This window comes from Oryctolagus cuniculus, chromosome 1 (assembly GCF_964237555.1).
Source record: "Oryctolagus cuniculus chromosome 1, mOryCun1.1, whole genome shotgun sequence".
NCBI lineage: Eukaryota > Metazoa > Chordata > Mammalia > Lagomorpha > Leporidae > Oryctolagus > Oryctolagus cuniculus.
In genome coordinates, this window is record NC_091432.1 from 61,076,444 (window position 1) to 61,101,425 (window position 24,982).

The following is a 24,982-nucleotide window of genomic DNA, read 5'->3' on the forward strand; positions in this document are numbered from 1 at the left end:
CTGGGTCTCCCATGTGGGTACAGGAGCCCAAGGACTTGGGCTATCTTATACTGCTTTCCCAGGTCATAGCAGAGAGCTGGATTGGAAGAGGAGCAGCCAGAACTAGAACTGGCGCCCACAATGGGATGCAGTGCCTCAGGACAGGGCTTTAACCCACAGTGCAGGCCCTTCAAATAAATAACATTAAACTTAAAAACGAGAAAGTATGATGAAAATAGAAGAAATTTGGTAATGATAGCACATACTTTCTAAAGGGAAGTAATAGTTTTCAAACTGGACATTCCCATCACTATGAAATCAGACAAATTAGCATCTGGATTTATTTCTTTTGCTAATTGATTTCATGTCCTCTGAGTTTAATCATGGAAATTATGATGAAGAATAAGAACAGTTGTTCACAAGTTTGAGAAAAGGAAAATCTCATAGAGAGGGCATGCAAGTGATCCTGTCATTAGAAAGACATTTAATGGGAATGCACCACTCAACTCAAACAAGACTCCTAAAAACTCATCATTAGATTTTTTTAAACAGCTGACAAAAGTATCTTTCTTCCTCTTCTCCCCTAGATGCACTTCCTCTTCTTCATTTCCCGTCTCTTCCCTTTCTTCTCCTTTCTTGACAAATGTCCTTTTCATATGTAATGGGATTTGATATCCTTAGAATCTGAAAAAATCTTTATGATACAGTCTCTTATCTGCTTGGTTTTAACCCCATAGACAATAGGGTTCATAGTGGGAGGCAGGAGCAAGTAAAGATTGGCCACAATGATGTGGCAAGAAGGAGGGATTGTGTGGCTCCCGAAGCGGTTAAAAAAGAAACAGAAGAAGGCCGGACTGTAGGAGAACACAATGGCACAGATGTGGGCAGTGCAGGTGCCGAAGGCCTTCTGCCGAGCATCTGCCGAGGAAAGGCTGACCACTGCCCGCAGGATCATGGTGTAGGAGACTGTAATGCACAGGATGTCAAAGCCCCCAATCAGGAGGGCAACCATCAGCCCATAGATAACATTGACCTTAATATTTCCACAGGATAACTTGGCTACTGATAGCTGGTCACAATATGTATGGTGTATTATGTTGCCTCTGCAATAGGGTAGCTGCTTGGTGATGAAAATCAAGGGAAGGATGAGCAGGACTGCTCTAAGGAAAGTAGCAAGCCCAGCTTTGACAATGACAGGATTAGTGAGGATGGTTGAGTAGCGCAGAGGGTAGCAGATGGCCACATAGCGATCCAGGGCCATGAGCATGAGCACCCCAGACTCCATGACTGTGAAGGTGTGGATGAAGAACATCTGGACCAGGCAGTCATCAAAGTTGATTTTCTTAAGATGAAACCAGAAGATAGAAAGAGATTTAGGGATTGTACTGGAGCACATGACAAGATCAGTAAGGGAAAGCATAGCCAAGAAGTAGTACATGGGCCTGTGCAGGGAGTCCTCATAGCAAATGAGGTAAAGCAGTCCACAATTCCCTACTACAGCCACAACATACATGGAGCAAAACGGGAAGGAAATCCAGACATGCATGTCCTCCAGTCCTGGGATCCCATTAAGAGTGAATGAGCTTGGGGTAAGGTCTGTTTGGTTCAGCATCAGTGAGATTAGGGTGACAAAATCATCATAAGCTCTTGTGATTTTACTTTTTGTTTGTTTGTTTGTTTGTTTTTGGTTCTTCACTCTACTTGATTAGGAAATATAGAAAAATAAAAATTTCAATTGTGATGTCTCTATCCCCCCTCTATCTTCTCTCTGTTAAATAGTATACAATAATATCAAACAATTAAATTTAAATTTCCAGCTAACGTTTACTTAAATGTAATTTAAGTCAAACATGGCTGTTTAATTCATTCAACTTAAACCTATTTGGCAGATGCTATGTGTCAAGTTCTATCAATCCATGGCATCTACATTATCTTTAAGGAAAAATACAGATGCAGTCCTAGTGAAGACTTAGTCAAGAGTAATTTTTTTTTTGACTGGCAGAGTGGACAGTGAGAGAGAGATAGAGACAGAGAGAAAGGTCTTCCTTTACCATTGGTTCACCCTCCAAAGGCTGCTGAGGCCGGCGCACCACACTAATCTGAAGCCAGGAGCCAGGTGCTTCTCCAGATCTCCCATGCGGGTGCAGGGCCCAAGGACTTGGGCGTTCCTCCACTGCACTCCTTGGCCACAGCAGAGAGCTGGCGTGAAAGAGGGGCAATCGGGAAGAATCCAGCGCTCTGACCGGGACTAGAACCAGGTGTGCCGGTGCCGTAGGCAGAGGATTAGCCTAATGAGCCGCGCCACTGGCCATATCCAATCTTATTTACCATCTCTTTTTCTTTGAAATAATTGTTGTTTAAATTATTTGTGCTGGTTCATTCTTTTAATTTAGGTATTATCCCTTCTTGCTAAGTAAACAGGTATCACAGTTGCATTTTTTCTTCATTCAATATTTTATATTAATTATTTTCACTTAGTATTTTATGTAAATATCTCAAGATTTTTTTAACTCTTTGAGAACTGTAAAACATTTTTATGACAGTTAGAAACGATCAATTCTTGTCCTTCCCCACCCATCTAGGTCTTATAGGGAAGTTTTTGTCCTCTTGCCTCTCTGAATTGGAGTCCTTCCCCATTTTTCTAAATAGTTCCCACCTGGAAACTTCCTCTCCTCTATTATATGTGATAGAACTATCTGTGTATCTAAATATATATATATATATACACGTATATTTTCATTGTGCATAGAACACATGTTTTGGGAAAGGGTAAATGTCTGAATATAGTCTTTTTTTTATCATTTTGATGGTTTTAGAATTCTAGTTACATATTATTTTTCACACAATGTTAAAAGCATTTCTCTAAATGTTACTTGGAAAACATAAAAATCACCACTACAAGAAATAAAACTATAAATATCTACTTCATAAATGACAAGAAAGCAAAAATTTCTAGTATACTCATTATAAATTGTAGAAAACAATAGAAACAATGCGTTGACTTGGGAAATAAATTATAACTTTGTCATGATTCACAGTGATTTAAAAAAAAAAAACACAGAGTATGTGTTGAAGTAACAAAGAGGTATATAAAAAGAAAATCATACTGGAGTATACTAAAAGATTTTCTGGGCAAAAGAAAACATGCTAACACAGCAAACACATATCAAACTCAGGAGAATATATTACTTAGAAAGAAAAGCAAGAAAGCGTTGGGTCAGGATCATTTCTCTGAAACAGTTTTCAAGAGGTTTTATGTAGTGCAATTTAAACTAATAGATCAAATTGTTTCATTTTTAGATTTGGTAAAATTTCTTCACAGCAAGTATCAGGAAACAATGAAATAATTCTCTTCCTCACTTTGTTCAAACACAGAAGTTTTAGAAACAGGACAGTTACTGAAACTGTAGAGCAGCTTATTAGTTGATGCTCAATTTTATCTTTAGCATCAATGGTTGGCCCTAAACGAATAATCACAAGGCTAATAAAAGCCTTGAAAACTTGCATTGTGGAAAAATCTCATGGGCTTAAACCATGAGTTGTATATCTAAAATGCCAACATTGTCACCAAGTATTTTTTTTGTCAGGCTCGTAAATGTGCCTGATAAGTGTGCATAAAATGTATTTTTCACACAACATTTATAGATATTTATAAGACATAAAATCTATAATAATTTATACAAGTATATGTATATTTCCATCACACACACACACACACACACACACACATATATATATATGCATGTTGCTGTCTATATAGAGATAATTCAGAAAGTTCATGGAGAATGGAATTTAAGTAAAATGTGCATCTCCCATGAAATTTTGATGCCTTTTTGTACACAAATGCACACACACTGCATGCACACACATATATATGTATATATATATATATATAATATAATTGATTACCAAGGAAACAAGTAGAACTTTTAAATTTGTTTTGATATTTTGCCAGTATATACCAAATTTTCATACCCATTTTTCTTCAGTACATTCAAATAGTTAGCTTTTATGTAGCCATTTATACAACAGAAACAAAGAGGGAAATTAGGGAAAACATAGATATTCCTTGATTAAAAGTAGAAAATATATTCCTGAGATTCCATGTAATATATTCTGAAGAATAAATATTGTATTTGGATACTTTGTGTTTTATCAATCTAGCTTTAATTATTAAAACTCATTTTATTATTATACACAGTAAAGTTCAAGACATTAAAAATGGTCAGTAGGGGGTCCACACATACACTAAAATAACACAATATTAATCACAAAGTAAATTAGAATTTTTCCCAAAACGAGTTTAAAAGTATTTCACTACATCATAATGTAATTGTTCTTGCAAAGAAAAGTCATATAATGCTTGGCTAAGGAAAACTCTATTAAAATGGTAGCATTAACATGAGAATTTCATAATCTGTACAGTATAACTTAATAACATCTGTAGTCTCTCATCATTCCCAAATACGCTGGTTAGTACATTTGTTCCCTCACTGGACTATTAATGTTTAAGCTTCTCTTCCCATGACAGTGGGCTCCTCAACTAGGGGCTGCTATCTAACATTGATGACACATAGGGACAACTGTTTTCAGAAAAGAACAAAGAAAACTCTACTCTCGTTCTGATGAATCCTGGGAGGACCAATAAGCTGCATCGGTGTTCTGACCATAGTCAAAGACTGTTCCCTACAAATCACCCACTTCTCCCTTCTTCATGGGAATGATTTAGACCTGACTTCTATCACAACAGAATGCATAATTCCCGTTTGGTTAAGAAAATAACATGGATATTTGGAATCATCATAAAATGTTATAGAATTTGTTTTAAAAAACATTCTGCAAATAAATCAAATTTCTCAACAATTCGGCCTTCAGACGTACTTAATGTAGTTGAATGTGTATTTCTCAGACTATCATAAACAATTCATGCACATTCAAAGCTTTTCTGTCTTTAAAATTTCCTGCCACTAGCCCCCCATCTCTTTGTGTGCACGTCAGTACCTACTTTCTGGACAGCAAAACACTGGGCTGAAAGCAACCTGGTGCAGGTATTCATCTTCATTAAAAGAATCGAGTTGTATATGTACATGCATGACGCTCAACTTAGGGACATCTTGATAATTGTACCATCGTACCAAGCCTTTAAAGGAAAAATATGCGTCCTATACCCCAGGGGTCCATTTCAGAGCATTAGAAATGCAGGTCCTGGTGTGGGAAAGCAGCTTATCCCCATGGCAGGAGGGCAGAGTGCAGGCTCTCCATTCTTAGACAATCTTATGTCCAGTGGTGCATAAATAAGGCTGCATCTTCATATGTGTGTATCCATCTCTGGGTGCTTATGTGTTACTCTGCATAAATTGGAAGCAGATGAGAATGTGCAATTCAATTTTAATAAAATTAGTAAATTTAGCATTTATTACAGAGTTCTGTTTGTTGCTTTGTGATGCTCTGTGAGACACAACTTGAAAACTTAAGCACAGAATGTTTCCAGCACTCACATACATTCATTTATTCTTTTGTTCATAGAATTTTGCATGTATGTATTCAAATCACATCACAGAGTACTTAGTCCTCCCCAAGGCAAGCTAAGAACTATGAAAAAAAGGATCAGATACCATGAGCTCTGGTTTTTCATAAGTTTATATTCAGGTGAGGTTAATGATGGGATATTATGGCAATGTAGAAACTCATGAAAACTTTTGGCTTACTATGCAAACGTATTGAATTAGAAATAATTATATGCCTAAATTTTGACTATCTAATGATGGTGGTGAGAATAGCCACATTAAAATGCGATTACTAAGTTAACTGAATATAGAATATTTATTTAATGTATATGAGTATTTCCATATGTTTATTAATTTCCACAGTAAAAATTAATTTAGAAAGTTAAATAACACCCTTAAATTCCATAATATAGGTGTAATTTAAGATATATTTCATTTCTGTAATATATAAATCAACTGGCCACCTATATCAATTAACAATATACATAAGATATACATGTTTTGTTCCAAAACCCTAGTGAAACTATATTAAAACATCTATACTCTTATTTTTTTAACTTTTATTTAATGAATATAAATTTCCAAATTACAGCTTATGGTTTACAGTGGCTTTTTTCACCCCATAACTTCCCTCCTACCCACAACTCTCCCCTCTCCCGCTGCCTCTCCCATTCCATTCACATCAAGATTCATTTTCTTTCTTTCTTTTTTTTTTTCCCGCTGAGTGGACAGTGAGAGAGAGACAGAGGGAAAGGTCTTCCTTTGCCTTTGGTTCAACTTGTAATGGCTGCTGCAGCCGGTGCACCTCGCTAATCTGAAGTGCAGAGCCAGGTGCTTATTCTGGTCTCCCATGTGGGTGCAGGACCCAAGCACTTGGGCCATCCTCCACTGCACTCCTGGGCCACAGCAGAGAGCTGGCCTGGAAGAGGAGCAACCGGGACAGAATCCGGCACCCCGACCGGGACTAGAACCTGGTGTGCTGGTGCCACAGGCGGAGGATTAGCCTACTGTGCTGCGGTGCCGGCCAAGATTCGTTGTCAATTATCTTTATATACAGAAGATCAATTTTGCATATGTAAGTAAAGATTTCAAAAGTTTGCACCCACACAGAAACACAAAGTGTAAAATACTGTTTCAGTACTAGTTATAGCATTACTTCACATTGGAAAACACATTAAGGACAGAGATCCTACATGAGGAGTAAGTGCACAGTGACTCCTGTTGTTGACTTAACAAATTGACACTCTTGTTTATGGCCTCAGTAAACACCCTAGGCTCTTGACATGAGTTTCCAAGGCTATGGAAGCCCCCTGAGTTCACCGACTCTGATCTTATTTAGACAAGGTCATAGTCAAAGTGGAAGTTCTCTCTTCCCTTCAGAGAAAGGTACATCCTTCTTTGATGACCCGTTCTTTCCACTGGGATCTCACTCACAGAGATATTTCATTTAGGTCTTTTTTTTTTTTTAATTTTTTTTAATCAGAGTGTCTTGGCTTTCCATGCCTAAAATACTCTCTTGGACTTTTTAGATGGATCCAAATGCTTTAAGGGCTGATTCTGAGGCCAGAGTGCTGTTTAGGACATCTGCCATTCTATGAGTCTAATGTGCATCCCGCTTCCCATGTTGGATCATTTGCTCCCTTTTTTATTCTATCAGTTGTTATTTTCAGACACTAGTCTTGTTTATGTGATCCCTTTGACTCTTAGTCCTATCATTATGATCAATTGTAAATAGAAATTGATCACTTGGACTAGTGAGATGGCCTTGGTACTTGCCACGTTGATGGGATTGAATTGGAAAACCCTATGAAACTATATTAAAAGATGTATACTATTATTATTTTTTAAGATGATTTATTTATTTATTTGAAAGGCAGAGTTACAGAGAGGCAGAGACAGAGAGAAGGAGGATTTCCATTGCTGGTTCACTCCCCAAATGGCCGCAACAGCCAGAACTGGGCCTATCCAAAGCCAGAAGCCAGGAGCTTCTTCCGGGTCTCCTATGAGGGTGCAGGGGCTCAAGGACTTGGGCCATCTTCTACTGCTTTCCCAGACCATAGCAGAGAGCTGGATTGGAAGTGGAGCTGCCAGGACTTGAACTGGTGACCATATGGGATGCTGCTTCCACAGGCAGTGACTTTACCCACTACCACAGTGCAGGCTCCAATACTACTATTTTCTAATCTAATTTCTTTTACAGGAACTGATATTAATTAATATTAATAGATATGCATGTAGAAAACTATTTGGTACTTTGTTTACTTTTAACTTTTTATTAAGATGCAAGTCATATAAGCAACATAAAATGAACCATCTCAGCAATATTGAAGTCTAAATTTCAGTGACTTTTAGTACATTCTCAGTGAAGTACAACTATCACTACTTTCTAATTTCATAATGTTTCTTCAAAAGAAACATAACTTCAAAGGAAACCTCAGACCCATTAAGTCATCAATTTCTATTCTTTTTTCCACCCCCTGGTGAACATTAATTTGCTTTCTTTTCTATGAATATACTTAGTCTGGGCATTTTATGTAAATAGAATCATATAATATGTACCCTTTGTATTTGACTTATTTTGCCTAGCACAATTTTTAAAAGTTATTCCTATTGTCATATGAATTGTTTTTTTTCTTTTTTGTTTAAGTTTGAGTAATAATCCAATTTATGGATATCCCTCATTTTGTTTATCCTTTAAGCAGTTGATGGACACTTTGCTTTGTTGGAAAACTTATTTTCCATTCTTTTTGATATAGATGTAAGATTGAAATCATTGGTTTGTATGATTATTTTATACCTAACTTTCAAGATACTGTCAAAGTGTTTTCCACAGTGTACAAGTGTTAAACTTTTCCCAGCAATGTACAAGTATTCCAATGGCTCCAAGAGGCTTCTAAATACATGTTTTCTGTTTGTCTTCCTTTTGTTGTAGCCATCGTATTTTGTGAAATGGCATCTTCTTGGGAAAGATTTGCACCTCCCTAAGAGTTAGCAATATCTAACATATTTTTATGGGTTCCTGGTCATTGGCAAATCTTCTTTGGCAAAGTTTCTATTCAAGTTCTTTGTCCATTTGAAAAGAATCGTTACATTATACTACAAATATCAAAATGGCAGAACTAAATCCTCCCTTGAGGTATTAATCTTGAATATTAATGGATTAAACATTCCAAATGAAAAACAAAACTATTTTTGACAGATTTATAACATAAACAGTTATATTCAGCATTGTCTGAAAGTGTATCTCATACTATTTCTAGAAATAAACTTGAAGAAGAACAGAAGTGTATGGTTTTAAAAATCTACAACCATAAAACTCTCATGAGAAAAAATGGCAGTAAATTTCAAGACCTCTGTTTATATAATGTAATGTCTTTTTTTGATAGGATACCAAAGTATGAGCATCAGAGAAAATAAGAAAAGTAAACTCAGAAGCAAAAAAATGACCCAATTAACCATTGGACAAATTATTGAATAGCTATTCTCCAAAGTAGGTATTCACATGGGCAGCAACATATGAAAAGACAGTCAACAATATTAATCATTAGGAACATGCAAATAAATATCACAATGAGATTCATTTTACACTCTTGTAACTACCATTTACCTCTGATTTTTATGAGTTCGGGACTTATGGTTCTTTACTAGAATTGTAAAGTATTTTTCCTTCAGTGAGTGCTTTCTTTTACTGAGCATAATGTCAACAGAAATCATACATTTTATAGCATGTGAAAATGTGTTTTTATGAGAAGATAGTGCTTCTTTTAATATGTAAACCACATTTTTTAAATCCACATGTACATCAATGAACATTTAGATTACTTCTACATCTTGTCTACTGTGAATAAGGTGGTAATTATCTTGGAAGTGAAATATCTAACTGAGATTCTAATTTCAATTCTTTTGTGTAAATAGTTAGAGATGGAGTTGCTGGGTCATACAGTAGTTCTATTTTTAATTTTCAGAGGGGGAAAATCCTTCCATAGAAGCTTCATCATTTTACATTCTCATCAAGAGTTCATTGCTTGCAGTTTTTTTCAAATCCTTACCAATACTTGTATATATGCATATATATGTATAAATATATGTTGCCGTTGATTTCTCAACAATGTTGCAGTGGATTCGTTTCTGAGAGGAGGAGCATGGTGGGGGGAAGAGGCGCGGAGTCACCACACAGACCCCGGGAGTCGGGTGAAAGCAGGCTTGAGGCGAGCAGCCCGCAGACTCGTTTATTTCAGTTGAAACTACATCTTATATAGCCAAGACCAGCCAATCTGGTCAAGGGGCGGTCTATGGCCCAACCAATCACAGCCTGTTGCCAGGCAGTTTAAAAAGCCATCCAATCACAGCCTGCTGCCAGGCAGTTTCAAATCCATCCAATCACAGCCTGTTGCCAGGCAGTTTCCAAAGCCATCCAATTACAGCCTATTGACAGGCAGGCTCCGTTGCCAGGTGGGTTTCAAAGCCATTCCAGAGTAACTGACACTCGCTTGCCAGTGGCCACCTTGGCATGGCCTTCTCATTCCACCACAAATATACATATATAAATTTGATAATATATTCTAGTGGGTATGTGGTATTATCTCAATGTGGTTTTGAGTTGCCGTTCCCTCATGATTAGTGATTTTGAGTACCTGATCAAATATTTGTTTTCTACATATATGTCTTTAGTGGAGAAATGTCTATTCAAGTCCTTTACTCATTTTTAGTCAGTTTTTTTTGCTACTGAGTTTTAGATATTCCTTATTTTATGGATATGAATACTGAATCAGATATATAGTTTATAAATCTTTCCTTGCATTCTTTACTTTTTCTTTTACTCTGTTGATTATTTGCTTTTCTGTGAACAAATTTTTGTGTGATTAATTTTTACTTTTCTAATTTTACTTTTATTGACTGTGATTTTGGTGTCATATCTAAGAAATCGCATCCAAGATTACTATCATGTAACCTTTCCATCGTATGTGCCTGTAGGAGGTTTATGGTTGTACATCTAATTAAGTCTTTAATCCATCTTGAGTTGATTTTTGTGTGCAGTATAAGGATCTAATTTTATTGTCTTGTATGTAAATATCCAGTTTTCCCAAAATAATTTACTAAAGAGATTTTCTCCATCGTGTATTTTTGACATCCTTGTTGAAGATAAGTAGGCCATGAATGGGTGATTCTTTTCTGGAGTCTCCCACCATTGGTCTCTGTCCTCATACCACGCACTTCTAATTTACCATTATAGTTTATCTACTATGGTTTTTAAATGATTTTTGAAATAATCAAGTGTGAGGGTTCCAAATTTGTTCCTCTTTTTCAAAAATGTTTTTGCTATTTAGAATCCTTTGTGATTCCATATGAATAGCATGACTGTTATATTTATAAACAAATCATTGGGGCTTAGTATTTGCATTGATACCATAGATCACCTTGGTCAGTGTGGACATTATAAGAACAGTAAATATTCCATGTCATGAACTTGGAGCATCTTTTAATTTATTTATGTCTTAAATTTTCTTCAGCTGTGCCTTTGTAGTCTTCAGGGTACAAATCTTTTGCTTCCTTGGCTAAATTTTTTCTTAAGAATTCTATTGCTTTTCATACTGTAATAAGTTAGTTCTTTAAATTTCCTTTTTAGAGCACACATTGTTATTGTAAAAAACACAGCTTATATTTGTGCGTTTTAGAATTAAGAAATGGAAGTTTTTAGTCAAAATTATATCTAGCCTTACAAATTTGGGAATGATATAAATCAGTCAAACCAACGAATACAAAACCATGATAAGCATATTTGAAAGTATTAAGAAAGAGGGTAAGAGAAATATTGAGATCATTAAATAATAATACCTATTCTCTTTTTAAATTATTATTCATTTGAGAGGCAGAGAAAGAGAGCGAGATGGATCTTACTGGTATGCTCCCTAAGTGTCTGCAATCATTGGGATTCAGTCAGGCAGAGGTCAAGAGCAAGAGACTAAGTCTAGGTCTCCTGAACCAATATGACTGCCTCCCAGGATCACTAGCAGGAAGCTGGTGTCTGGAGGAATAGCCAGAGATAAACTAGAGGAAGTGGGAATTAGGAATTGTGTTTGGGGGGGGGGATGTGTTCCAAGATATTGGAAACATTGTATTGTAGCCAGTATATTGAGTCACTGAAGAAATAAATGTTTTATACAGATAAGAAAAATATAGAACATATTTTCCAAAAGAAAGTAATAATTTCCTACAGATCTGGAAAATGAATACAATTAATTATTTCTGAGTGGTGTGTTAGTAGGATACTTTGTAATTGGTAGGCACAATTTCATCTGTTAGATGGGAACAAAGAAAAATGAAAGAGTACAGGTCGGCGCCACAGCTCAATAAGCTAACCCTCCGCCTGCAGTGCCGGCACACAGGGTTTTAGTCCCGGTCGGGGCACCAGATTCTGTCCCGGTTGCTCTTCTTTCAGTCCAGTTCTCTGCTGTGGCCCGGGTGTGCAGTGTAGGATGGCCCAAGTCCTTGGGCCCTGCACCCACGTGGGAGACCAGGAGAAGTACCTGGCTCCTGGCTTCAGATCAGTGTGGTGCGCCGCCTGCAGCGCACAGGCCGCAGCAGCCATTGAGGGGCGAACCAACAGAAAAGGAAGACCTTCCTCTCTGTCTCTCTCTCTCACTGTCCACTCTGACTGTCCAAGAAAGAAAGAAAGAAAGAAAGAGAGAGAAGGAAGCGTGCCAGGGGTGATGTCAGATTGAGAAATCAGAGGGAGAGAATATTAAGAACTTATTCTAGTTAAAAGTTTATGTTTTAAGAGAGAGAGATGGTGACACCTGGAGGGTAATTATATTTCAAAAGTGCTGTTTTATGAAGGTTTTTTAAATGTACCAGCATGAAGGATTAATCAGTCATTAAATGCAGCTTTGTGAGTTTAGTCAGTTAAATTCTGGAGTGATAATGTACATTCTCCGTTGGAAAGAGAAATAAGAATGAGAATTCAGTTTAGAGGTGGGTACTGGCACAGTGATTAAGGCTCAGCTTGGGATGCTCATATTCCATATTGCAGTACTCAGATCCCAGTCCTGGCTCACTTCCAATTCCAGTTTCCTGTTAAGGTGTCCTATGTGGCAGAATGGCTGGAGCACTTGCGTCCTTACCACCCACATGGGAGATCTGGGCAGAGTTCTTTGCTCCTGACTTTGACCTGGCCCAGCACACTATTTCTCTCTCTCTCTCTCTCTCTCTCTCTCTCTCTCTCTCTCTCTCTCCTCTCTTTCTCTGTGTGTGTGTGTGTCTCCCCTGCCTCCCTGTCTTCCAAATAAGTGACATTTTTTAAATTCAATTTTCTGTATATTTCTTTCATATTTGCTTAGTTCATGCCACATTCATACAAAAGTACTATTTTTTTCTAATCTCTTGTCTATTAATGTAGAAGCTTAAATATTAGAAAGGGATATTTAATTTTCTTTATTACATTCACCATTGGAGAGAAGTTGAAAAAGTAGGTTTTGACTCCTTACTGTATGGTTCATAAAGAAAGCTTATATTGCTTCTAACATGTTGTGAAGGGAACCATCTCTCTTCCCAAAACTGTGTTTTAAATGCTGTTTTGAGAGAGATAATTAGCTATGTTTACCAGAATTTTGTGTGTGTGTTCTGGCTAGGAGAAATCTGATGCTGAAATACTTAAAAGCCATTATATTTATGATTTTATGAGCTATGTTTGTTGTTAAGATGATATCATTGATGAAATAACTGCTTTGGTAATGATGAAAAATACTATGATATATTTTCCAGGGAAAAATGAGAACTGCTATCAAACCGAAAATTGTAACCACTGTTTCAAAAAGGGACTAGGATAATCCTGATCCTTTAAAAAATTATTTATTTGAGATTAAAAGAAAGGCAAGAGAGAGAGAATTCTCATTTACAGATTCACCCTCCCCTCATTCCCAATCTCACCCAAAAAAGTCTGCAACAGCCAAAACGAAATCCAAGTCTCCCATATTGCAGGGACACAACTACTTCAATCTGACCTACATCCCAGGATGCATGTTATCAGGAAGCTGGAATGAGATCAGAACAGGGACCCAAACCTAGGCAAATACTCACTCTGGTGTGAGACATGGACCTCCCAACCATGTCTTAGCTTCTGGGTCAAATGCCTGCCTCAATTTTAATCACTTTTCCTTAGGGTTGGTTTAAGGAAACTTGGTTTAATTATTATACTAGTTCTTCAGAGATATGAGAAAGTAAGATATTCATAGAAAATTATCAACAATCTCTTTTTTTCCTGCAGTTAACCGCAACAGAGCTTACAGAAACATTTTATTAGCTGCTGCCTAGGCATACAAGCAGAAAAAACTATTTCTTTTTTTTTTTTTTTTAGAACAAGTTTTTTATAGCACTACCTGAAGTCATTATTTGTTTTTTTTGTAACTTTTATTTAATGAATATAAGTACAGCTTATGGACTACATTGGCTTCCTCCCACCCCCCGATGACTTCCCTCCTACGCGCAACCCTCCCCTTTCCCGCTCTCTCTCCCCTTCCATTCATATCACGATTCATTTTCAATTTCTATACATACAGAAGATCAGTTTAGTATACATTAAGTAAAGATTTCAACAGTTTGCACCCACATAGAAACACAAAGTGAAAAATACTGTTTGAGTACTCGTTATAGCATTAAATCTCAATGTACAGCTAACTAAGGACAAAGATCCTACATGAGGAGTAAGTGCACAGTGACTCCTGTTTTTGACTTTACAAATTGACACTCTTGTTTATGGCATCAGTAATCTCCATATGCTCCAGTCATGAGTTTCCAAGGCTATGAAGCCTTTTGAGTTCTCCGACTCTTATCTTGTTTAGACAAGGTCATAGTCAAAGTGGAGGCTCTCTCCTCCTTTCAGAGAAAGGTACCTCCTTCTTTGAAGACCTGTTCTTTCCACTGGGATCTCACTCACAGAGATCTTTCATTTAGGTTGTTGTTGTGTTTTTTTGTTGTTGTTCTTTTTTTTTTTCTTTTTTTTTTTTTTTTTTTGTGCCAGAGTGTCTTGGCTTTCCATGCCTGAAATACTCTCAGGGGCTTTTCAGCCAGGTCCACATGCCTTAAGGGCTGATTCTGAGGCCAGAGTGCTGTTTAGGACATCTGCCATTCTATGAGTATGCTGTGTATCTCGCTTCCCATGTTGGATCGATCGCCCCTTTATTTATTCTATCAGTTAGTATTAGCAGGCACTAGACTTGTTTATGTGATCCCTTTGACTCTTAGTCCTTTCATTATGATCAATTGTGAACTGAAATTGATCACTGGGACTAGTGAGATGGCATTGGTACATGCCACCTTGATGGGATTGAATTGGAATCCCCTGGTATGTTTCTAACTCTACCATTTGGGGCAAGTCAGCTTGAGCATGTCCCGAATTGCACATCTCTTCCCTCTCTTATTCCCACTCTTATATTTAACAGGGATCACAAGAATTAACTATTTCATTCTCTTCGTGCTCACGGAAAAACTAATTTTATACACCATGGGGTTCTGTATCCTTAGAAACTGAAAGGATCCTTACAACACAGTCTCGTATCTGCTTGGTTTTCACGCCATAGACAATAGGGTTCATAGTAGGAGGCAGGAGCAGGTAAATATTGGCCACAAGGATGTGGCAAGAAGGAGGGATTGTGTGGCCCCCAAAGCGATGGGAAAAGAAAGAGAAGAAGGCCGGACTGTAGGAGAACACAATGGCACAGATGTGGGCAGTGCAGGTGCCGAAGGCCTTCTGCCGAGCATCTGCCGAGGAAAGGCTGACCACTGCCCGCAGGATCATGGTGTAGGAGACTGTAATGCACAGGATGTCAAAGCCCCCAATCAGGAGGGCAACCATCAGCCCATAGATAACATTGACCTTGATGTTACCACAGGATAACTTGGCCACAGACATGTGGTCGCAGTAGGTGTGGGGAATTGTATTGCCTCTGCAGAAGGGCAGGCGCTTGGTGAGGAAGGTGAAGGGAATAATGAGCAGCACTCCTCTCAGGAAGGTGGCGAGTCCAACCTTGGCAATGACAGGATTGGTGAGGATGGTTGAGTAGCGCAGAGGGTAGCAGATGGCCACATAGCGATCCAGGGCCATGAGCATGAGCACCCCAGACTCCATGCCTGTGAACGTGTGGGTGAAGAACATCTGGACCAGGCAGTCATTAAATCCAATTTCCTTGAGATGAAACCAGAAGATGCAAAGGGCTTTCGGGATTGTACTGGAACATATGACAAGATCAGTAAGGGAAAGCATAGCCAAGAAGTAGTACATGGGCCTGTGCAGGGAGTCCTCATAGCAAATGAGGTAAAGCAGTCCACAATTCCCTACTACAGCCACAACATACATGGAGCAAAACGGGAAGGAAATCCAGACATGCATGTCCTCCAGTCCTGGGATCCCATTAAGAGTGAATGAGCTTGGGGTAAGGTCTGTTTGGTTCAGCATCAGTGAGATTAGGGTGGCAAAATCTTCAATAAGCTCTTGTGATTTTACTTTTTGTTTGTTTGTTTGTTTGTTTTTGGTTCTTCACTCTACTTGATTAGGAAATATAGAAAAATAAAAATTTCAATTGTGATGTCTCTATCCCCCCTCTATCTTCTCTCTGTTAAATAGTACACAATAATATCAAACAATTAAATTTAAATTTCCAGCTAACGTTTACTTAAATGTAATTTAAGTCAAACATGGCTGTTTAATTCATTCAACTTAAACCTATTTGGCAGATGCTATGTGTCAAGTTCTATCAATCCATGGCATCTACATTATCTTTAAGGAAAAATACAGATGCAGTCCTAGTGAAGACTTAGTCAAGTGTAATTATTGCTATATTCTTTCTGATGACATTTTTGTTACACTTTGTTTATGTGCTCATAAATCTAAACACTACCATTTGGGTATTTCCTTATGGAAAATTCATTCGCACAGCAGCTATCATGCCACAACAGATATGAGGGGATGTATTTATTGTTGTTCTTTTTCTTAACTAATCGGTCATATTTATATATGCTTACTATATACCAGTTCATGACTTGAGAATCTTTTATGTATTAATTCATTTCATCCTAACTACAACCTGAGAGATATTTTTAGCCCTCTGCACTTTATAATTGAGTAAAAAGGAACTATGAAGAGGAGGATTCTTAATGTCTGGGTTGTTGCTGTACCTTCAACACCAAAACTGATTTTTGAGTTATTTTTAAAAATTATTTCTTCTAAATCATGTCATATAAATATGCTCATTTTAAAAAAATTAGTACCACAAGAAGATGTACAAAATTTAAAAATTTTGCTGTGTCATTCTGATTGTTGCCCACACATGCACAAGTGTTTACTCTTGCACGTTTTAGCTCCTTATTTGCTCTGACTTCTAGATTTCTAAATCTTATATACTTTCTTATTTACCATCTCTTTTTTTTGAAATAATTTTTGTTTAAATTATTTGGTGTTGGTTCATTCTTTTAATTTAGGTATTATCCCTTCTTGCTAAGTAACCAGGTAACACAGTTGCATTTATTCTTCATTCAATATTTTATATTAATTATTTTCACTTAGTATTTTATGTAAATATCTCAAGGTTTTTTTAACTCTATGAGAACTGTAAAACATTTTTATGACAGTTAGAAACGATCAATTCTTGTCCTTCCCCACCCATCTAGGTCTTATAGGGAAGTTTTTGTCCTCTTGCCTCTCTGAATTGGAGTCCTTCCCCATTTTTCTAAATAGTTCCCACCTGGAAACTTCCTCTCCTCTATTATATGTGATAGAACTATCTGTGTATCTAAATATATATATATATATACACGTATATTTTCATTGTGCATAGAACACATGTTTTGGGAAAGGGTAAATGTCTGAATATAGTCTTTTTTTTATCATTTTGATGGTTTTAGAATTCTAGTTACATATTATTTTTCACACAATGTTAAAAGCATTTCTCTAAATGTTACTTGGAAAACATAAAAATCACCACTACAAGAAATAAAACTATAAATATCTACTTCATAAATGACAAGAAAGCAAAAATTTCTAGTATACTCATTATAAATTGTAGAAAACAATAGAAACAATGCGTTGACTTGGGAAATAAATTATAACTTTGTCATGATTCACAGTGATTTAAAAAAAAAAAAACACAGAGTATGTGTTGAAGTAACAAAGAGGTATATAAAAAGAAAATCATACTGGAGTATACTAAAAGATTTTCTGGGCAAAAGAAAACATGCTAACACAGCAAACACATATCAAACTCAGGAGAATATATTACTTAGAAAGAAAAGCAAGAAAGCGTTGGGTCAGGATCATTTCTCTGAAACAGTTTTCAAGAGGTTTTATGTAGTGCAATTTAAACTAATAGATCAAATTGTTTCATTTTTAGATTTGGTAAAATTTCTTCACAGCAAGTATCAGGAAACAATGAAATAATTCTCTTCCTCACTTTGTTCAAACACAGAAGTTTTAGAAACAGGACAGTTACTGAAACTGTAGAGCAGCTTATTAGTTGATGCTCAATTTTATCTTTAGCATCAATGGTTGGCCCTAAACGAATAATCACAAGGCTAATAAAAGCCTTGAAAACTTGCATTGTGGAAAAATCTCATGGGCTTAAACCATGAGTTGTATATCTAAAATGCCAACATTGTCACCAAGTATTTTTTTTGTCAGGCTCGTAAATGTGCCTGATAAGTGTGCATAAAATGTATTTTTCACACAACATTTATAGATATTTATAAGACATAAAATCTATAATAATTTATACAAGTATATGTATATTTCCATCACACACACACACACACATATATATATATATATGCATGTTGCTGTCTATATAGAGATAATTCAGAAAGTTCATGGAGAATGGAATTTAAGTAAAATGTGCATCTCCCATGAAATTTTGATGCCTTTTTGTACACAAATGCACACACACTGCATGCACACACATATATATGTATATATATATATATATAATATAATTGATTACCAAGGAAACAAGTAGAACTTTTAAATTTGTTTTGATATTTTGCCAGTATATACCAAATTTTCATACCCATTTTTCTTCAGTACATTCAAATAGTTAGCTTTTATGTAGCCATTTATACAACAGAAACAAAGAGGGAAATTAGGGAAAACATAGATATTCCTTGATTAAAAGTAGAAAATATATTCCTGAGATTCCATGTAATATATTCTGAAGAATAAATATTGTATTTGGATACTTTGTGTTTTATCAATCTAGCTTTAATTATTAAAACTCATTTTATTATTATACACAGTAAAGTTCAAGACATTAAAAATGGTCAGTAGGGGGTCCACACATACACTAAAATAACACAATATTAATCACAAAGTAAATTAGAATTTTTCCCAAAACGAGTTTAAAAGTATTTCACTACATCATAATGTAATTGTTCTTGCAAAGAAAAGTCATATAATGCTTGGCTAAGGAAAACTCTATTAAAATGGTAGCATTAACATGAGAATTTCATAATCTGTACAGTATAACTTAATAACATCTGTAGTCTCTCATCATTCCCAAATACGCTGGTTAGTACATTTGTTCCCTCACTGGACTATTAATGTTTAAGCTTCTCTTCCCATGACAGTGGGCTCCTCAACTAGGGGCTGCTATCTAACATTGATGACACATAGGGACAACTGTTTTCAGAAAAGAACAAAGAAAACTCTACTCTCGTTCTGATGAATCCTGGGAGGACCAATAAGCTGCATCGGTGTTCTGACCATAGTCAAAGACTGTTCCCTACAAATCACCCACTTCTCCCTTCTTCATGGGAATGATTTAGACCTGACTTCTATCACAACAGAATGCATAATTCCCGTTTGGTTAAGAAAATAACATGGATATTTGGAATCATCATAAAATGTTATAGAATTTGTTTTAAAAAACATTCTGCAAATAAATCAAATTTCTCAACAATTCGGCCTTCAGACGTACTTAATATAGTTGAATGTGTATTTCTCAGACTATCATAAACAATTCATGCACATTCAAAGCTTTTCTGTCTTTAAAATTTCCTGCCACTAGCCCCCCATCTCTTTGGTGCACTTCAGTACCTACTTTCTGGACAGCAAAACACTGGGCTGAAAGCAACCTGGTGCAGGTATTCATCTTCATTAAAAGAATCGAGTTGTATATGTACATGCATGACGCTCAACTTAGGGACATCTTGATAATTGTACCATCGTACCAAGCCTTTAAAGGAAAAATATGCGTCCTATACCCCAGGGGTCCATTTCAGAGCATTAGAAATGCAGGTCCTGGTGTGGGAAAGCAGCTTATCCCCATGGCAGGAGGGCAGAGTGCAGGCTCTCCATTCTTAGACAATCTTATGTCCAGTGGTGCATAAATAAGGCTGCATCTTCATATGTGTGTATCCATCTCTGGGTGCTTATGTGTTACTCTGCATAAATTGGAAGCAGATGAGAATGTGCAATTCAATTTTAATAAAATTAGTAAATTTAGCATTTATTACAGAGTTCTGTTTGTTGCTTTGTGATGCTCTGTGAGACACAACTTGAAAACTTAAGCACAGAATGTTTCCAGCACTCACATACATTCATTTATTCTTTTGTTCATAGAATTTTGCATGTATGTATTCAAATCACATCACGGAGTACTTAGTCCTCCCCAAGGCAAGCTAAGAACTATGAAAAAAAGGATCAGATACCATGAGCTCTGGTTTTTCATAAGTTTATATTCAGGTGAGGTTAATGATGGGATATTATGGCAATGTAGAAACTCATGAAAACTTTTGGCTTACTATGCAAACGTATTGAATTAGAAATAATTATATGCCTAAATTTTGACTATCTAATGATGGTGGTGAGAATAGCCACATTAAAATGCGATTACTAAGTTAACTGAATATAGAATATTTATTTAATGTATATGAGTATTTCCATATGTTTATTAATTTCCACAGTAAAAATTAATTTAGAAAGTTAAATAACACCCTTAAATTCCATAATATAGGTGTAATTTAAGATATATTTCATTTCTGTAATATATAAATCAACTGGCCACCTATATCAATTAACAATATACATAAGATATACATGTTTTGTTCCAAAACTCTAGTGAAACTATATTAAAACATCTATACTATTATTTTTTAACTTTTATTTAATGAATATAAATTTCCAAATTACAGCTTATGGGTTACAGTGGCTTTTTCCGCCCCATAACTTCCCTCCTACCCACAACCCTCCCCTCTCCCACTCCCTCTTCCATTCCATTTGTATCAAGATTCATTTTCAATTTTCTTTATGTACAGAAGATCAATTTCGCATATGTAAATAAAGATATCTGCAGTTTGCACCCATTAGAAATACAGTGTAAAATACTGTTTGAGTACTCGTTATAGCATTAATTCAGATTGTACAACACACTAAGGACAGAGATCCTACATGAGGAGTAAGTGCACAGTGACTCCTGTTGTTGACTTAACAAATTGACACTCTTGTTTATGGCCTCAGTAATCACCCTAGGCTCTTGTCATGAGCTGCCAAGGCTATGGAAGCCCCCTGAGTTCACCGACTCTGATCATATTTAGACAAGGCCATGGTCAAAGTGGAAGTTCTCTCTTCCCTTCAGAGAACGATACATCCTATGATGACCCATTCTTTCTACTGGGATCTTACTCACAGAGATCTTTCATATAGCGTTTTTTTTATTTGCCAGAGTGTCTTGGCTTTCCAAGCCTAAAATACTCTCTTGGACTTTTTAGCTGGATCTAAATGCTTTAAGGGCTGATTCTGAGGCCAGAGTGATGTTTGGGATATCTGTGCCATTCTATGAGTCTAATGTGCATCCCGCTTCCCATGTTGGATCATTTGCTCCCTTTTTTATTCTATCAGTTATTATTTGCAGACACTAGTCTTGTTTATGTGATCCCTTTGACTCTTAGTCCTATCATTATGATCAATTGTAAATAGAAATTGATCACTTGGACTAGTGAGATGGCCTTGGTACTTGCCACGTTGATGGGATTGAATTGGAAAACCCTATGAAACTATATTAAAAGATGTATACTATTATTATTTTTTAAGATGATTTATTTATTTATTTGAAAGGCAGAGTTACAGAGAGGCAGAGACAGAGAGAAGGAGGATTTCCATTGCTGGTTCACTCCCCAAATGGCCGCAACAGCCAGAACTGGGCCTATCCAAAGCCAGAAGCCAGGAGCTTCTTCCGGGTCTCCTATGAGGGTGCAGGGGCTCAAGGACTTGGGCCATCTTCTACTGCTTTCCCAGACCATAGCAGAGAGCTGGATTGGAAGTGGAGCTGCCAGGACTTGAACTGGTGACCATATGGGATGCTGCTTCCACAGGCAGTGACTTTACCCACTACCACAGTGCAGGCTCCAATACTACTATTTTCTAATCTAATTTCTTTTACAGGAACTGATATTAATTAATATTAATAGATATGCATGTAGAAAACTATTTGGTACTTTGTTTACTTTTAACTTTTTATTAAGATGCAAGTCATATAAGCAACATAAAATGAACCATCTCAGCAATATTAAAGTCTAAATTTCAGTGACTTTTAGTACATTCTCAGTGAAGTACAACTATCACTACTTTCTAATTTCATAATGTTTCTTCAAAAGAAACATAACTTCAAAGGAAACCTCAGACCCATTAAGTCATCAATTTCTATTCTTTTTTCCACCCCCTGGTGAACATTAATTTGCTTTCTTTTCTATGAATATACTTAGTCTGGGTATTTTATGTAAATAAAATCATACAATATGTACCCTTTTGTGTTGGACTTATTTTGCTTAGCACAATTTTTAGGGGGGGCAGGCAGAGTTAGTGAGAGAGAGAGAGAGAAAACTCTTGCTTACGTTGGTTCACCCCAAATAGCAGCTACTGCCGGTGCGCTGCACCAATCCAAAGCCAGGAGCCAGTCTCTTCCTCCTGGTTTCCCATTGCTCATGGAAAAACAACATGGGAAGTGAGATACACAGCAGACCCATAGAATGGCAGATGTCCTAAACAGCACTCTGGCCTCATAATCAGCCCTTTAGGCATGCGGATCCGGCTGAAAAGCCCATGAGAGTATTTCAGGCATGGAAAGCAAAGACACTCTGGCACAAAAAAAAAAAAAAAAAAAAAAAACCTATATGAAAGATCTCCGCGAGTAAGATCCCAGGGGAAAGAACAGGTCATCAAAGAAGGAGGTACCTTTCTCTGAAGGGAGGAGAGAACTTCCACTTTGACCATGGCCTTGTCTAAATATGATCAGAGTTGGTGAACTCAGGGGGCTTCCATAGCCTTGGCAGCTCATGACAAGAGCCTAGGATGATTACTGAGGCCATAAACAAGAGTATCAATTTGTTAAGTCAACAACAGGAGTCACTGTGCACTTACTCCTCATGTAGGATCTCTGTCCTTACTGTGCTGTACATTGAGATTTAATGCTATAACTAGTACTCAAACAGTATTTTTCACTTTATGTTTCTGTGTGGGAGCAAGCTGTTGAAATCTTTACATAATGTATGCTAAACTGATCTTCTGTATATAAAGAGAATTGAAAATGAATCTTGATGTGAATGGAAGGGGAGAGGGAGTGGGAAAGGGGAGGGTGGTGGGTGGGAGGGACATCGTGGGGGAGAAGCCAATGTAATCCATAAGCTGTACTTTGGAAATTTATATTCATTAAATAAAAGTTAAAAAAAAAACTAATTTTATACACCATGGGATTTTGTATCCTTAGAAACTGAAAGGATCCTTACAACACAGTCTCGTATCTGCTTGGTTTTCACGCCATAGACAATAGGGTTCATAGTAGGAGGCAGGAGCAGGTAAATATTGGCCACAAGGATGTGGCAAGAAGGAGGGATTGTGTGGCCCCCAAAGCAATGGGAAAAGAAAGAGAAGAAGGCCGGACTGTAGGAGAACACAATGGCACAGATGTGGGCAGTGCAGGTGCCGAAGGCCTTCTGCCGAGCATCTGCCGAGGAAAGGCTGACCACTGCCCGCAGGATCATGGTGTAGGAGACTGTAATGCACAGGATGTCAAAGCCCCCAATCAGGAGGGCAACCATCAGCCCATAGATAACATTGACCTTGATGTTACCACAGGATAACTTGGCCACAGACATGTGGTCGCAGTAGGTGTGGGGAATTGTATTGCCTCTGCAGAAGGGCAGGCGCTTGGTGAGGAAGGTGAAGGGAATAATGAGCAGCACTCCTCTCAGGAAGGTGGCGAGTCCAACCTTGGCAATGACAGGATTGGTGAGGATGGTTGAGTAGCGCAGAGGGTAGCAGATGGCCACATAGCGATCCAGGGCCATGAGCATGAGCACCCCAGACTCCATGCCTGTGAACGTGTGGGTGAAGAACATCTGGACCAGGCAGTCATTAAATCCAATTTCCTTGAGATGAAACCAGAAGATGCAGAGGGCTTTCGGGATTGTACTGGAGCACATGACAAGATCAGTAAGGGAAAGCATAGCCAAGAAGTAGTACATGGGCCTGTGCAGGGAGTCCTCATAGCGGATGAGGTAGAGCAGTCCACAATTCCCTACTACAGCCACAACATACATGGAGCAAAACGGGAAGGAAATCCAGACATGCATGTCCTCCAGTCCTGGAACTCCATTCAAAATAAATGAAACTGGGGTCAAGACTGTTTTATTCGGGATTACCATGGTCAATCAGTTGTGACTTAAAATTTGTGTGGGATTTCCTACAATAAGAAAAAACAATAAAAAGTCTAATTTATGGTTGTTGTTTCATGCTTCCCCAAATTTTAAAAATAACAATACATTTTAATGATCAAATAATCAAGTTTTCTGATTGCTCAGGAATAATTTTGATTGTTTAATTTTTGTTTATGACTAATTTATTGCTTCATTTCTTGATTTCTTCTTCAGCAACCTAAGTTATCATCACAGACATTTATTCTATGTTGATTTTCTAAAAAGATACTCATTCTCCCAGGATTATCATTATAATTATTAAGTATAATTGTCACTTTTATTCTAAAAGTGTTTTTTAGAGTGTTTTACTTAAGACACACATCTCGCTATGAATGTGATCTTATAGAAGATACCTTTGATTACTTCTCTGATGACCCAATAAACATGATGCATTTTTTTAAATTCTCATTCTTAATTATTGATATTTATTCTTGGTTATGGAGGCATTGTGCAAAGTATTTTGGAAATATGAAATGATTTATTCTCAATAGGGCTTGAAGTCTCTAAAGTTAATGAAGTTTTTGATAGTCTTTTCATTTTAAGGTGTCTCATTCTTGTCCTTCACTGTGTCTGACCAATACGCATTTTAGGAACACTTTTAAAATTTTTAACATAATTAACGTCTCATCACAATTGGAGATCAGCTAAGGATGGCAAATTTATCAGCAGTAGCAAATCATTTCTTTTATTCTTTCTATCAATCTCCCTGTTTTACCTTCAATCATTGCCCTCTGGGATTTTTGTTGGTCTTTGGCAAAATGATAAAT

General features: G+C 37.0%; 3 protein-coding genes across 3 annotated transcripts; all 3 read right to left on the minus strand.

Moving 5' to 3' along the window:
• Nucleotides 1-587: 587 nt before the first annotated feature.
• LOC100354404 (olfactory receptor 52N4-like) lies at nt 588-1,599 on the minus strand. Its single transcript, XM_008265062.3, has one exon. It carries the CDS (start codon nt 1,589-1,591, stop codon nt 632-634), a length of 960 nt encoding a protein of 319 aa, XP_008263284.2. The 5' UTR covers nt 1,592-1,599; the 3' UTR covers nt 588-631.
• A 13,377-nt stretch (nt 1,600-14,976) lies between these two features.
• On the minus strand, nt 14,977-15,936 carry OLFR658 (olfactory receptor 658). The gene has a single exon (NM_001171477.1). The coding sequence runs from the start codon at nt 15,934-15,936 to the stop codon at nt 14,977-14,979; it is 960 nt and encodes a 319-aa protein (NP_001164948.1).
• A 7,306-nt stretch (nt 15,937-23,242) lies between these two features.
• Nucleotides 23,243-24,164, minus strand: OR52N4 (olfactory receptor, family 52, subfamily N, member 4). Its single transcript, NM_001171476.1, is given in 2 exon segments — nt 23,243-23,246; nt 23,248-24,164. Coding segments are annotated over 2 exon segments (921 nt in total).
• Between the last annotated feature and the right edge of the window lie 818 nt (nt 24,165-24,982).